At 33.3% G+C, this 15,542-nt stretch overlaps 2 protein-coding genes across 3 annotated transcripts in view; one reads left to right on the plus strand and one right to left on the minus strand.

Annotated features, from left to right (window-relative positions):
• The window catches only part of LOC148605422 (uncharacterized), a 29,298-nt gene extending 18,873 nt beyond the window's left edge, over positions 1–10,425 (plus strand). Inside the window, exons 11-17 of one of the 2 annotated variants that reach the window (XM_088547681.1) lie at positions 790–963; positions 1,422–1,565; positions 3,778–3,825; positions 4,305–5,839; positions 6,706–6,792; positions 7,541–7,600; positions 10,128–10,425. In XM_088547681.1, coding sequence (XP_088403807.1) covers positions 790–963; positions 1,422–1,565; positions 3,778–3,825; positions 4,305–5,839; positions 6,706–6,792; positions 7,541–7,600; positions 10,128–10,159 — 2,080 coding nt within the window. In that variant the 3' untranslated portion in view covers positions 10,160–10,425. The remainder of the gene's footprint in view (positions 1–789; positions 964–1,421; positions 1,566–3,777; positions 3,826–4,304; positions 5,840–6,705; positions 6,793–7,540; positions 7,601–10,127) is intronic. The other variant, XM_088547682.1, reaches the window with a different exon arrangement.
• Positions 10,426–10,934: 509 nt separating this feature from the next.
• On the minus strand, positions 10,935–15,047 carry LOC148605423 (peroxiredoxin-like 2C). The gene is made up of 4 exons (XM_088547684.1): positions 14,850–15,047; positions 13,887–14,149; positions 13,359–13,456; positions 10,935–12,872 (listed from the first exon to the last, which is right to left on the minus strand). The coding sequence occupies exons 2-4, from the start codon at positions 14,143–14,145 to the stop codon at positions 12,732–12,734; spliced, it is 498 nt and encodes a 165-aa protein (XP_088403810.1). The 5' UTR covers positions 14,146–14,149; positions 14,850–15,047; the 3' UTR covers positions 10,935–12,731.
• Positions 15,048–15,542: the final 495 nt, after the last annotated feature.

Below are 15,542 nucleotides of genomic sequence, written 5' to 3' on the forward strand. Positions count from 1 at the left end.
CAAATATTTACACTAAGGCCATACAAAATAAAAAGCCTAGGTTCTCAGGCCACTTTTTTTTAAAAATTGATGCAGGAGGGTAGATTTTTTTTTCTTTTTTTTTTTTTAAGAAGCAAGTTTCCTTTTTTTTTTTCCGAGAAATTTCATTAAATTGAACAATTCTATAAACATACAGGATGTTGAGAAGTTGTATAACATACTTCATGGTATTAAAACTTAACTGGAATATGAGATGTGGCAAGAAATAAGAGCCATCTCTCCGCCATGAGACAAACTTTCGTTTTTAATGATCAGTGTTAAATAACAGCCTCATTCGCATCATACTTTCTACCTTTCTGTCAAGCATGCAGATGATTCCATTAACTAATTAAAAGTCACTTCCAGACTGGATATGAAAATTTCCGGATTTTACCGTAATAAATATCTCAGATGCTGGAGGGCTTTTAGGGATGTGGCGGGGCCTGAGAACCTAGTATATTTTTTTTAGCCTTAAGATTTCTTAATAATACCCTGTAAGTACCAAGTGCATGAATACCAAATTTGTCATTATACTCTCTACAAACACAGTTCTGGGTTTACTGAATCCGTATATCTTGAAAGGGTAACTCTCCTAAATCACTTTAGAGGAAGTTTAGACATGAAACAATGTATGTAGATGTCATTCATTATTTCATTAAAATAAATAATGTTTTTCTCCAAATTTTCTGGATTCCATTAATTATGAAAACTGCTAATTATTAGCATACATGTATGAATTTAAAAACATACTCTAACAATTTTATTTTCAAGGAAGCAGAAGCAAGCCGAAAATGATGCTAACAAAGAGGAAACTAAACCTGAAGGAGGGAAGGATGGAGACACTGAGGATTCAGAGGAGGAAGTGGAAAAAACAAACACAGAACAGCCTGCCAAAAAGAAAGTTGCAGCTCCTAAAAAGAAGTTTGAATGGAATGAAAACTTGCGGTATGTAATGTTATTATTTAATTCAAAACAAAATATTGAGATTTATGGCTTTTGTGATCAGGGAATTCATCTAATATTGTATATTTGGCAAAACGATTCAAAATGTGTTCACTTGTAAACTTCTAGTTTAAATGAATGTCATCAGTAAACCTGAAAAGCAGATGGCTTTTGGAGGTTGCAATGATCCCCATTTGGAAGCAAAAACGTACAAAAAAGAAGCTTAAAATTGGTAAAGCATTTTCATGTAAGTTGGGAAATATGTACCCCCAAATCAAATTCCCAATAAAATCTTAAAATATCTAATTATCAGCCTGGTTTGTACATGATTGTATTAAGTACAAAGATCTGAAACCCTTCAACTAATAGAGAAAATTAAAAGGGAACTGCACCAGTGTGTTTTATAGTTTTAATAAGGTTGGTGTATTTCAAAAATGAAATTCATTCATTAAATTTTTCAGAGTACTACTTTGTGATGTTGTACGAGTTAAGATGAAGATTTATGACTACATGAAGACAAGAACTCAGACTGCTGAGGAGTACCTTCGGACATTCCTGGATGGAGAAATCAAAATACTCTGGCCTAAGGGTTGGATGCAAGTTAGGTAAACACAGAGGCAGGCAAAAATAATATTTGATATCTAGGAAATTTTCCAATATAGAGATAGACAACAATATAATTTGATATGGAGGAAATTCGCTATGTAAATTGTATTGAAACAGTGAAACTTCTCCAAACCGGACCCTCAGAAAAACGTGTTCCTTTCAAACTGGCAGTTTTCAAAAGTCCCGGCCAATATACCTTAAAACCTGTGTGTTTTTTCTTCAAATCAATAATTCATTTACTGACCGGTTTGCATTTCATCAGTGGACAGATGATAATTGAAGGGGACAGTAGTTTAAACAACAAATATTAATCCAGACATTACATTTTGTCACTGGTTGGCTGTTAATTAGTGTGTACACATGTCAGGCAACAGGGGTCATTTAATAGTATGATCTTTACGATCTTTTAACTGTCAATTAATGTGACATGTACCCAAGCCAAAACAACATAGGGGTGAAATTATTAGACTTTGTTAATAGATAATTTACGAAAACAAGTCAAATAATTAACTACCATCAATAGCCCTTTGAACTTTAATACACATTCTTTCAAAACCGTGAACATTATTTTGTCGGCAGTACCGTTTGTAAAATCAAATCATTTACAAATGATGCAAGCTTTGAAATGTAATAAAAGGCCAAAAGTTTTGAATTGTCATTAAACATGTGTTGACCAACCAATTGACAAGGTGTAGGGTTATAAAACACATTAATGGAAACAGCTCTTAGAATGCATTGCTATTTTTCACAAAACCGGCCAGCCCTATAAACTGGCCATTTTTTCTTGTCCCAGTGGTGGCTGGTTTGGAGAAGTTTCAATGTACTGTGTTTTTCAATATTTCATATACTGTTTACATGGTGGCTTCATTTCTTTTAATGACCATTCTCATCTGGAATGGCATGAAATAATTGTCATAAGACATAGAACTACAATCAATCAATCAACCATTTGCATAAATGGTAAATGATATTAATAAAAAACATTTTTAGGTTTTTGATTTATCAAAATACCTTATGTCACCAGTCTATCACTGGAACTTCCGTACTATTTCTGAACACTACACAAAGTATAGTCCCTATAATATTATATAAAATAAAAATAAAGTAATGTAATTCCTATTATACCATTCTATACCTCCTTTATAACCAGTAAATATGTTTCTCACAATTATTCAGCTTAATAATCTATTATTTCTTCAGATAGGATTGAGATCTAGTCCTCATATCAACTGAAGATTTGAGGGACTCCTTATTTGGCCTTGAAAGATCATATTTAGTAATAAATTTGTATTTAGAAAATTTAGTTCTTGCAGTAATGTGTGAAGAAGCATAAAATGTGTTGAGCATGTTCCATTTAACACACTTATCAGTCAAATTTTCCTGCCTTTCATTAATAGTTTACCATTAATAAACAGGAAAGGAAGAGCAGTGATTTTAACCAAATAAAATTGGCAGGAAAATTCAAATAAATGAAAGTGTCAAGTTTTTGGAAATCTTATGTTCATCAAGATTTTTTTTTCTTAAGCTGAAATTGGTTTTAATTGAGTACATTTTATAATAAATAATCTGTTACTGTTGTTTTATTAATGTTAATGCAAATTAACTTTTGGACAGTTTTAAAAATTTAGGAAAAAAGATCAAATGGAACAAAATTTGTATTTGTGTGTGGAGTTGGATCAGAAGTATGGATTGACATCCTGTTTATATGTATTACGGAAAAAAACAGTTCTTGATATTAAATATGAAAAGTGCAAATGTATGATCACAATTTTTTTTTACATCATGTAATCTTTGTAATTATTTTTTATGCTACAATTTTCATAAGAATCAAAAACCTCCAGTGCTTACAGCACTTCGATTTTTTTCCTTCAACATGAAATTCAGGTAAAATTCATTCGGAAATATGTTTTCCTGTGCTGCAATTTAAAAGACACAGAAGTTGAATATTTTATAAACTGTATCTTAAAATATCAGTTGATGTAGAAGTCGTATTCTTATGGTAAGAATAGCAATTGTTAACAGCAAGTTGTTGCATTGAATATTTCAGTGTTTCCTCTGGATATTAAAAGGTAATTTTATCAAGAGTCTTATTTTTTATGCATAAGTGTATAAGTGTAATTGATTTTAGACTTAAAAGCATCATTTCTTGTGCTTTAGCATAGCCTTTCGGTATACTTTTTATGTTAATAATTTTCTTCTTAATATTTATAGTGCATTGTTCAAGGAAAGTCGACCAGCTCATGTGGCCTGGACTAATCCGTAAGTTTTTTTTATGATTGACAGACCTGATTTTGGTCCACTTAAAAGCAGAATTCCTCTTTTTCTAATTCAGATTTTACTGTTACGATTCTTTTTTTTTAACTGTATATTTACTTCTGATTTTGCCAGTTTCTGCTTTGTTTGATGACATTGTAAAATTGGGTCTGAATTTAGATTTAACCTAGTCTATAAAAACTTAATAATAATTTTCAAATATGTTGGCTCTGTCAGTGATTTTTGAACTTTTTTTCTGGTTTTTTTTTTTTTTTTTTTTTTTGAAACTTTATTTTTACCTGCAGGATCAGACATGTGTCTTGCAGATTTGTATTTAGTGAAAAGTTATTTTGAAAGTTTTTGACGATTTACTTTTCAGTGGATGAAATTGTGGATACTTGACAAATAAACCTTAAATAAAAATTGTAAAAAAAATATAAAATTGATGAGTGTGTTTTTGCATCTTAATTATTATTATTTTTCAGACCAAAGATCAAGAAAGTACCAGTGCTGAACAAAACTTCAAATTCCACTGCAAATACACCGGTGGGTTCAGTCAAACAGGGAATCACACCTCAACCTGGTTCCCTGCTCATTACTAAACAAGGTGTTGCACCAGCTAGTGCTCCGGCAGGGTCGCTTTCTCAAAAATCTAGTGTTTCAAGTAATACTCCGGTAAGACCCTTAGCGGCTGGTGACGGCAGCAGACTGGTTCCTACTCTGTTGGATTATGCTGGTGAAAAGGCTACTCCTACACAATCTAAAAGTCTTGCTGAAAAAGTGGCCAAAGAGTCGACAGGAAATGCTAATAATAGTGCTTCTTCGTTGGGACTTTCTATTCTTGCTTCTTCAGCAGCTACTCAGAAGTATATGTCAGAACGATCGTGGGATCATGTTGTTTCTGATATTTTGAGACAAACTGAGAATAAAAAAGACAGTAGCTATTTACAGCAATTTCAAAATTATGCATCAACTGTTTTCCAACATCAACTCAGCAGGGAGGATGGTAATAAAACATCCCCCACCAAAAGTCAGGTATCACCTTCGAGTCAGCAGTCCTTACTGCAGATAAAGCCACAGGACGCTCAGAACATGGTGCAGAAACTAAAGGCAGCTCAAATGCCAAAACAAACTCCACCTCAAGCTCACCAGAAACAAATCACTCAAAATCAGCTTGCAGCATTCCTGAGTCAGAAGGCATCGCCAGGTAGTTCTGCTTTATCAAATCAAGAAGCTTTCAAGCAATTTTTGGAAGGTCGTGACAGGCAGTTTACTCCTAGTCAGGTTTCTGGTGATGCTAAAGCTAAAAATGTTGCTACTAGGCCAGTAAATAAAGTAAAAACTATTTTTGTGCAAGGAAATTCTGACCCAAATAATTCCTTACATGGTAAAGTTAATGCACATAAGCTTTCTCCACCAAGTATGAGTAGTGCTTCTACAGACAGTTCGAAAAAGCCGGTCTTGATTCGCTCAATATCTCAGGGATCTGGATCCATGGTGACCTCAAATCAGGCTCAAGGACAGAAAATATCGCCAACATCAAACATATCAGTTCAGCGGGTATCACCACAAGCCTCTACTGGCATTCAAAGACAGTCACCATCTAAATCAAATGTCAATTATCATAATCAGAGTTCATTATCAAATTTGTCAAATACATCAAAAGGGGAGGCAACTGCTACTAATTTGTTACAGAGTTTATTTGGTCAAATAGACCAGCATGCTCGACAAAAATCTCCTTCACCTTCAGCATCAGGAGTTATAAATAGATCCACACCACCTCAAAATAAATCCAGCACTTCTCCTATTTGGAGTATGACATCAATTGTTCAAAGTCAGACAGGGAGTGTGCCAGCAAAAACCTCACCAACATATGCCATGCCAGGATTGCCTAAACCTGTTCCTGGGTACCAAAGTATAAAATTGTCAAGTTTGAGTAGAGATTCAGGTGTACCAGTTGGCTTATCCTCTCAAAGTTCAGCTACCATGAAAAATCTTTTACATACCAATTTACCTCAGGGTAAGTTCTTAAAATTTTTATGAATTTAGCCATTTTGGTGGAGTGACATATTTTTTTTGCCTTGTCTGTCTATCCATCACACTTTGGTAAGCGATACTCCTCAGAAAAAACTACACCAAATTTCATAATTTTGATTCAAAAATACTGTGAAAGTACTATTGGTACCAATTTTTGTGGTTTTTGTGGGAAGGCCAAACCACGAAATTTGGTTCCCAATGAAAAGGAGATATCCATTGAAGTGTATACTGAAAACCTCAAAACCACAAATTCAAGAATCCACAAAGTTTCTTTCCTAATCTATGAAAATTTGTATCCACAAATTAAAGTACTTTCACAGTAGTTCAGAGTTTCTGGACACTAAAGTACTCATGGCCGTTGGAGTGAACAAAAAAAGATGTAGGATTGGACCTTGAGCCAACTATTTTATATTACTGAAGAAATACCAGATGATCATTCTTGATCTTGAAGTTTTTTATTGAATATTTTTAATTTGGATTGTTCAAGAAATCTTCCAGTATATAAACTATGCACACAAATACATATAAAATAAAACTATGATTGGTGTTTAAATTAAATCTATGGAAGGATTTGATATTTTGATATTATGGTATGTTAGTCCTCTTTTTGTCATGGCAACTCCTCTTAAACTGCTGAACAGACTTTCACAAAACTTTGTATCTAGTACATGAAGTAAGGATAGAATATAAGGAGAATGCATGTGGTGAATATTTCAAAGAGTCAGCAAACCCATCAGGATGAAAATTGTCAGCTCGAGGCCACCCATATAGCTTCAAATATAGTTTCAAAATCTTTTCACAAACAAGGAGAATGTGCCAATACATTGAAGTGTTTATTCATATTTTTAGGAATAGCTGGGCATACAAGTAGTGGATATGTACCTACAAGTTCTTTGTTACCTGGGCAACAGGGAAATTCTGTACAACACCAGGCAGGTTAGTAGACATTACTGTCTCTTTGGGTGAAAAAAATAAGCACTTTAATAAGTGATTCTTGTCATTTGTCCATTTTTGCTGACCAAAAGTTCTGGTTTATCTAATCAAAAAAGATGAGTTGGGAATCACACCATTTGTTTAGTAAAGATGCAATTCATTTATGTATTCCTAGCATTTCATCAGGTTTGTCAATGGAAACAACATGTTGATTACTATCATGGCAATTTGAAATGAACTGGTAACACTTTTAGTATAAATACAGGTAGGTTATACTGTGTGATTTCAACTGATTTACCTATTTATCTGTCTCCTGAATTACAAGCAGAATTGCTTAAGCTTGTTGAAAAAGACAACTCGAAGCTTTTTTATTCATCATATTTGTATTACTAATTTGGTTTGAAAAAAAAAATTGTGATTTTATTGCAGTTTGATTTTTTTATGGTATTAAAGCAGGCCCAGCGCCACAAAACTTAAGTCTAAGAAAATACTTAATTGTTTGTGACGTCATTCATTTCAAAGACTTTGATTTGAGTTACCATGAAAGAAAAAACATTCTCAGACTTAAGAATTTTTTAACTTTCGTGGCACTGGGGCCCGGTTCATAATTTGTAGCATAAAACACAATATTATTTCCCACCAAACATGTTCTCTGTCTTGCCTAAAATAATTTTTTAAAAGAAATCACAAGAAAGAATAGCTGTTAACAACTTTCAATAATATTTATAAAGAAACTTTGGTAAATTTACAGGTTTTTTTCCACCATACACCACACAACAATCAACTTATTCCTATGGATCTTATTATACAGGTAAAATTCCCTGTGTGGTGTTGTGTAATACACAGGTCCTCCCCAGGTCACATGTATTTGACTGTTTATAGAAAGCCTTGTTTTTGTTAAGAGGTAATGAAATATGTTTTGTTTTTTTTATTATTATAATGAATATAGTTTTCTATGCAAGCTATTAGTAATCATATTTTTAGGCAGGAAAAATACAATAATTAAGTGCTTTCCATGTGCGATTCTATTTCTCTGATTCTCACATTTGTTATATATTTCATACTGAGTTTCCCAATTTACCAACGTCATTTTTAATGTTTACTTAATGTACCACATTTCATTTATATTTTGGAAGATTCGTCCATCCTGAATTCTCTTTACATCGCTATGAATTTGAGTAATTAAAAAAAAATCACAAATTGTGGAATTTTAAAAAAATTTCATGAATCAGAGCAGGTAGAGAAAATGTATTTGAACAGCTTTGGGTTTCTACCATAGTCATTTGTGTGGTGATAATTTTGGCGTATTTTAGCTGTCTGTCTCAAAACACAAAAAAAAATTCCACTGAATATTTATTCTGGGCTTAAGAACTTATTGCTTCACTTGGCATCCATCAAAATTAGAATGGCAAAATTCTTCATATACTTTTCTGCTTGAAATTTGTCCAATTTTACACCCTCTAAAATAATCCATCGTGTGGTACTACAAGCTAGAACAGTTCAAAATAGATTCAAACTTCTGAAAATATAGACAGTCAAATGCTAGGTTTACCTGCACAAATCCTTGCAGCATAGGCTATACAAAGTTAATTATTTGGTTCTCAGGCTCTCCCTTTTTCTCTCTTTAGAATGCCTCATTACCTATCCTTATTGACATATTTGTTAATTAAAAATAAATAAAAAACATCTCCCTCATTGTTTCTGTCTATGAATGTAAAAAAAATCCTTCAGCACTTTTTTCTAGCAGTAAAAAGTTTTTGAAAAAAAGAGATGCCTCTGTCCCTCATTGTTTGTTTGTTTTTTTGTTTTTTAATAAAATTTTAAAAAAAAAAGAAAAAAAAAAAAAACAGCCTTAGAACCAAGTAGTTAGCTTTAAAGGGCCTTAATTCATTTTGTTGATACATTATACTTCTAATTAATCTCACAAAACTTGGATTTTTGTAAAAGAAAAATGATATTAATTTGTCTGTAATAGTGAAAAAAACTTCCAATTGTATCTTTATCCCTTGTCTTTATTTCAATGAGTCAGATGATACACGATCATTACCGTTACTAAATATGGGCAAATTCCCTCTAGTAATAATAGGCAATATTTTTTTTTCTATTCCTAAAGTTATAATTAATAAAAGCAAAGTGACTTTCAACCACTTTTAGTAATGAAAAGCCTCAGAGCAGTTTTAAACTTTTAGCTGTATCTTTTCTAAGTATTTTCAAATAGGATCTTTTTAAAAGGCATGGTAAGGAGTTATGAATAAATTGAAGATTTTATAAGACCTGTGCTGTGGTTTTTGTTAATTTTTGTTTTTGGACAAATTAAGGGCAATGTTTTTTTTTTTTTCATGCAGGAATGGCTTAAGTTGAAAATTTTCAACATACTTGTGTACTTGGAATAGAGGATATATTGACTCAGATGAAATTTGAAAACCCATGAATTTGTCATGTGAAAAAAAGGGAGAACTGGGGTCAAGATTCACTTTCAAGAGTAGATAGTCCTGGATATCAATGGTCCACTTATGGAAGACAGAAAGTAATGTCAGAAATTGAGGGTTCTGGAACTCAGACAACCACTTATTTGAATCTTTTTGGGGAAGTAGGGTACAATTATCTTTTCAGTTATCCAGGCCCACTATCCCCTTGATTGAAAAAGAAAGGATACCTGTGTGTAGTTATGCATGAAATGTTTAGGTCTGGTCATTGCTAGCATGTTTTCTTCATGATGTAATAGATAGGAACTTCATGCATGAGGGCTGTACTCTCTTTTCGTGTAACTTCTCTTTCTGTTTTTAATGGAATTTATTTCTCCCTCTTGCATGTTGCTCTATATTTGTTGTATCTTTTCCTGATTTTTAAAATTGTTTTCTCGTATTGTCTATAGTTTAAGAAAGTAATTTATAAATTTTCTATATGATAATGCTTAGAGAATGCAAATTACCTCCCCTTTTTCTGATGATTCCAGCCAACCAATATCCAATTATATGAATCCCATCACTATCATTGGAAAGTTCTATGTTGCAATTTAGAAACGTTTTGCCTAAGGCATGTGCTAATGCTAGGGGATGCCTCAAGGTGTGGATGGAGGAATGAGAGATTTTGGAAGGGGAGTAAAAGCAAATGGGGTTTCCAGGTCTTAATTTGCTCATTTATTCCCAAATTTGTGTACAATTAACAAAGATTTCCAGCAAATGTGGGTTTTCCACCTCCTTCCCTTGGATTGGCCTCTGGTGACATGATTTCCTGAGGTAAAGTAAAAGCAATTTTGAAAATACCAGTTTCTTTGATGTATTACTTATTTGTTGCAAACCATGTTAGTAAATCATGTTTCTTTCATATTTCTACAGGTAAATCTTCTAATGCACCACATGGTTACTGACTTCATTTGCATAAATCCAGTAGAATAGTTGATGGACAAGGATCCAGTTATAAAATTTGCATAAAATCCAGTAGAATAGATGGTGAAATGGGATCCAGGCATGACATTTCGAACAAGTCTAGTGCTATGCTGTACAATATATTTTTTTTCCATTTAAATTATGTCTGTAATATTGGTTTTTCATGAAATGAAATTTGTCATGTTGCCATGACATTGTTATATACTGAACATAAATTTATTGTTGATTAAATATTTCATGATTTTCAGTGACCTTGTCGATGGTGTTTTGGTCAGATTTGGCTGCTTGTACATATACATGTATTTAAAAGATGACATGACCCTTTCACAGATATTGTAGCCACATTGAAGAGTAGACATATATTTATTGCAATCACCTTATCTTTCCGTTACACATTCTGCAACATATTTCTCAGCATCTTTTTGAGGGAATGCTTAGATATTCGGAATATTGCTTTTGCATGAAGATTTATACCATGTCTCCCCTTTTGAGGTTCCTGGCTTATCTACTTACTGTTTAATGTATGACTTAATTTGTCAAAAATGGTCTAGCCTGAGTATTGTTTGATATAGCATGCAAGATCTTGTTTAAGTGAAGGTGACAATACTTTTGACAAACAACAACAAAAAAACACATGGAAGCAGACCAGTTGTTGCAAACATGCATAGTTTTCTCCAAATCTTAAAAATCTACCTCGTTACCACTATGGCTGCCGTAAACATGACAGGGTAATTGAAATTATGTAATCAACATACACTCAGACACAAATTTTAATTTCACTTGTTTATAAACTACAGATACAATCTTGAATTAAAATTGGAAATTAACAAAGATGTAAAAAAAGCCTTTACAATTCTTAAATCCCTCCTTAGATATTCCTGAAGGATAGTCTGAATATAGCTGAACTATTGCTGCTCGGACGTTAAACCCCAATAAACAAACAAACTGGAGGATAGTTTCCAGCATTTATATAGGTTGGTAGTTTTTAAGTGTCGACGAGCAGCCTTATGAGTGATACACATGATGATATTCTTTGTTGTGAAGTTTGCAAGTTGCATATATATGTACCAGTATCAAGACAAATTAATAAAAAACTTCAAAAATTTATAACAGTGTTCAAAACATCCAATATTTTTTCAAAGTAAACTGAAACCATATCTGTTAACCTTCCCATGTTTCGTGGGGGTGGGGGGAAGACTCCCACAAAATTAATGCAAAATCAATGATATCCCACATAAAAATGTCAGATTTGTAGAAGGTTATTGGTTAAATTTACTGTACTTTCTGTGAAAAATACTATTATTTTTCTAATTCAAATTGAAATAAATTTTGAATATAACATGACCACAAAGAGATTCATACATGTACATCTATGCATTGTCATAAACACAGTTACCAGCAGTTCATACTAGAACATTTCAGTTTACAGTTAATTTACAAAACAATAGTATGACAACTCACAATAAGATATATTTGCATATTTTTAGATGCTTTTATCTCTGATCAGAAGTATTCATGTGTTATAAATTTTTTTTTAAAAAATAGTATGACAAACAATTTTATATACAGTGAAACCTGTGTAAACCAATCTCCTTGTAGACAGGATGGTAGGTGCTTGGATTACACAGGTTCTAAATGCATTGAAACTGATTTGTAAAATGATCTCAGAAAATGTCTGGTAAAATGTCTGGTTCAGACAGGTTTCCATTTTATTTAGGGTTCAGTTAAGACCGGTTTCACTGTATAAACTAATGTATTTGCAGTTGCATTCCAAGCCTTACATGTGTGCTAATTGTATGTCCAATTCATTTCAGTATTGTAGCCTATATCACTTTCCCTGTTTCATCACTGTTTTTACTGTAATAAAACAGAATCTGACAAAAGCATCAGGCAGACCATGGACTCTCAGTCTTGTATGGTCAACCTTCATACAGTCAGTTCTCTCTATTATTAGAGTAAAACCTGTGTAAATCAAACCCTCATAGAACTGAAGGATTGTTCGGTTTGATCATGTATTTGGTTTATACAGGTTCAGAGTGCATCGAGATTTCAGAGGATGTCTCCTCTGTGTATTGTTTTGTACACGTGCTTAGATGTTAGTATGACTTACTCCACACAAACCCTACGATATTTGTTAATAAATAGACTGAATATTCAAATAGTCCAACATCTTACCGGGATATAAAAATCTTGCAACTGAACACAATGACAAATGAATGGTTTGAAGTCAAACAATTAAGACAAACTAAGACAATTTACACACGTGTATCATTCATACTATTGGCTTAAATGCGTAATTTCTAGTACTCTAGAAAAACTGAGTACAGTACCCCAGTAACCATACCGTAAAACATAAATAATCTTGTTAAACAGGAAGCTGATGTTGCTTCACGCACGATATGGCATACCTAATAAAGCTTCTGTCAAACTAAATCAAGTGGCCGTAGTAAAAAACAGACGGGACACAACCATGATCACCCCAAGCAAAGCAGAAAAGTAACTAAATTCAATATCAAACAAAGTAACTCAAATTCGAAAAAAGGAAACATTATGCTATGACTTTTGAGTAACTTGGTCTCTAGCTGTTAGCCAATCATCTACAGCTTTCTTATAATCTATTGATGAGTCATTGATTCCAACCAACGGTAAGACACTTTCCATCTGAGGCCAATCTGCAGGGTGATCTTCAACATGCTGCAGATAAAAAAGAAATCTTGCTTGTATGACTAAGTGAAAGTACTGTTTGTTAGGACGGACTGGAATACGCCACCATTCCATATTTTGGGTATTTGTGTATCTAAATAATATGGTGTAGGATTTGATGCTTTTTTATTTTCATTTGAACCCTGATACACGTTTACGTTTTTTATTTTAAATCCGAGGAAATGTGGGTACTGGTACTCTACCCTAAACAGAGAACTTTTGAAGAAGTCTCGTCTCTTCTGCAAGCTAATATAAACTGGAATACTAACTAGTACCACAACTAGTTGTCAAAGTTGTGGTAATCATGGGAATGTATCGAGTTGAACAAAACATCAAAGGTAGACCCCGCTCACTCTTTTCTCGAAAAGTTTTGTTGATTATAGTAAAAAAATGTAAATCGAAGAAGTGGTCCCCTACTCAGGCCAGTTCCCCTTCCGGAATTTTCGGCTCCTCTACTAAACATACATAAAAACTCACCACATATTCAACTTTACCATCTTTGTTCAGGATAACTGTTCCTCCTTGCTGCCAAGAGTCCCCTGCTAAATGACTGGTTTCCATTCCAAGACGAATTCCTTTCAAAAACAAAATAAAAGTGTCATGTAGTGAAAAACTGCGGACTGCACATAAGTACTGTACTTGTCTATTTTACTTGAGTTATGTTTTGAACAAAAATAGTACGATATGTTTTCAAAAAATAAAAATTCCAGTGAGAGATGGAATAGCAGACATTTATTAAAAAAAGTATGGGAAAACTTCCCACCAAAATTTTCCAACAGAATCACACTTAAATCTACAAATTGAGTTATTAGAGGCAACTAGCATCAAAATCAGATTTTCATAACTTATTATTCTGGTAATTTGCCAATTGCAAGATCGAACATTATGTCGCTTCTATTCAGTATCAAATCTGCGGATACACCATCTGCATGTTAAGTATGTCTACCTGAACACAAAAAGTTAAAAATGGAAGATTTACATAGTATATATGACGAATATACGTACCTTCTTTAACGCCTTTAAAACCGTATTTCTTCAAACCAGAAAATATAGGCATCACAAGAGAACGAAATCTACCACTCTTCAAAGCAAACAATTTATACAGTCCGACTTGTGGGTCTGAATACAAGTCTTTGGAAACACGAACTGTAGCAATTTCTAGGAATTCTGTCGTCTGCTTTGGAGATGAGCTGCCGATGAAGACAAGCCTCGTACCATTTTCAGTCAAGGTTGACTCGATCTGTTGGAAAGCCTGAATCTTCATCTGACTGTAAGGTAGGAATAGTTACTCCAATAATATCATTTTATGGAAGGTGCTACTTTTTTACATGTAACATAAATATAATTAGCAAAATTTTGAAAAGAAAATTTCCTACGACTTTGTAAGTATAATCTCATTAAAGTGAAGCTGAAAATATCATGTACTATATACCCCCCCCCCAAAAAAAAAAAAAATAAAAAATAATAATAATAATAACCAAAACAAAACAAAAACAAAAACAAAAACGTGGGAAATTTTCTGCAAAACATTTTGCTATTTATCTTAATGTTGCCAGTAAAACAGTTAGCACCTTCTTCGTTAGCGACGATGACCAAATACGACCCCCCCCCCCCAATTTGATTTCGCCTCGCTTCGCTATTTAATTACCTTTTTCTGCACGTCACCTCAAAGCAGAGGGAATGAAGTGTCTGTCATGCAAAATTGAAAAAAAATTATTCGGAAAGGAGATCATGAATTTATAAATATTGATATTTTTTTAAGATATGTAAATAAAAAGGGGGAATGCCAACATTGTTGCACAAGCATTGATCAGTGTTAATTTAAGTAACAGACACTTACACTGGTCAAATAACAACACCCAAAGTGCTTCTCATTTTGTGAAATAAGAAAACGTTATTTAAGGGAAAGTTTTCAAAAAAAAAATGACTGTTCGCTCCTACAGACCCTCACCCAGGCAAATACCTTACCATGCTATTCATGCCAGGTTCCGGAGAAAAACAAGTAAAGTATAGGATTGCTGCTCCTGGGGGAGTACATCACTCGCTGTAACTTCAGAACCATCTATCCGAAATATTGATATTTTTTCCAAGTCTTTAATAACACTTTTATCCCCCGAACTAGCCATTTTGAGTGTTTAAACCATGTACATAAATCAACACGTGATGAAACACGTGGATTGAATACATAACTGAGTTACTTTGTTATTTAAATCAAAGCACAGCTGGGATGCGCATTTGGTTAAACATTTTATTTTATTTTGTAATTTTCTTTAATATATGGAATTTTATGTCCTAATTGATGACCTTATTTTGAAATAACGTTAATAAGACTACATCTACACACGTACACGTACAGCATAAGGAATTATGGTTTGAACAAATGAGCACTTTTGCGCTGGAGTCTCGAATGCAACCAAAATGTTTTTACTCGGAATGTAATCAAATAAAAAAGTACAAGTAAAAAAGGCGCTGATGCATTTGCCTTAATAAAAAATCAAAACGGAGGAAAGGTGGTAAAAGGGGCATGCGGAAGTTAACGCTTCTCAGTCAATGTGCGTGATATTCAGCGGAATATTCTAGATGCGCATTTGATATAAGGGACATGCGTCGAGACGGACCCCTTTGTTTTCACTATGTCTGTATGTCTCTTTACAGTTTTAC

The sequence above is a fragment of the Perna viridis genome, chromosome 10, assembly GCF_037379345.1.
Source record: "Perna viridis isolate PV_CMFRI_1.1 ecotype Kerala chromosome 10, ASM3737934v1, whole genome shotgun sequence".
In the NCBI taxonomy this organism is placed as follows: Eukaryota; Metazoa; Mollusca; class Bivalvia; order Mytilida; family Mytilidae; genus Perna; species Perna viridis.

Bases quoted from the DNA above. Each gene is read 5' to 3' on its own strand.
- LOC148605423 (XM_088547684.1), bottom strand. From the start codon at position 14,145: ATGAAGATTCAGGCTTTCCAACAGATCGAGTCAACCTTGACTGAAAAT. The intron at 13,457-13,886 runs GTACGTATATTC...TGTTTTTGAAAG, and splicing joins TTTTAAAGGCGTTAAAGAAG to GAATTCGTCTTGGAATGGAA. The intron at 12,873-13,358 runs GTGAGTTTTTAT...TTTTATCTGCAG, and splicing joins ATGGTAAAGTTGAATATGTG to CATGTTGAAGATCACCCTGC.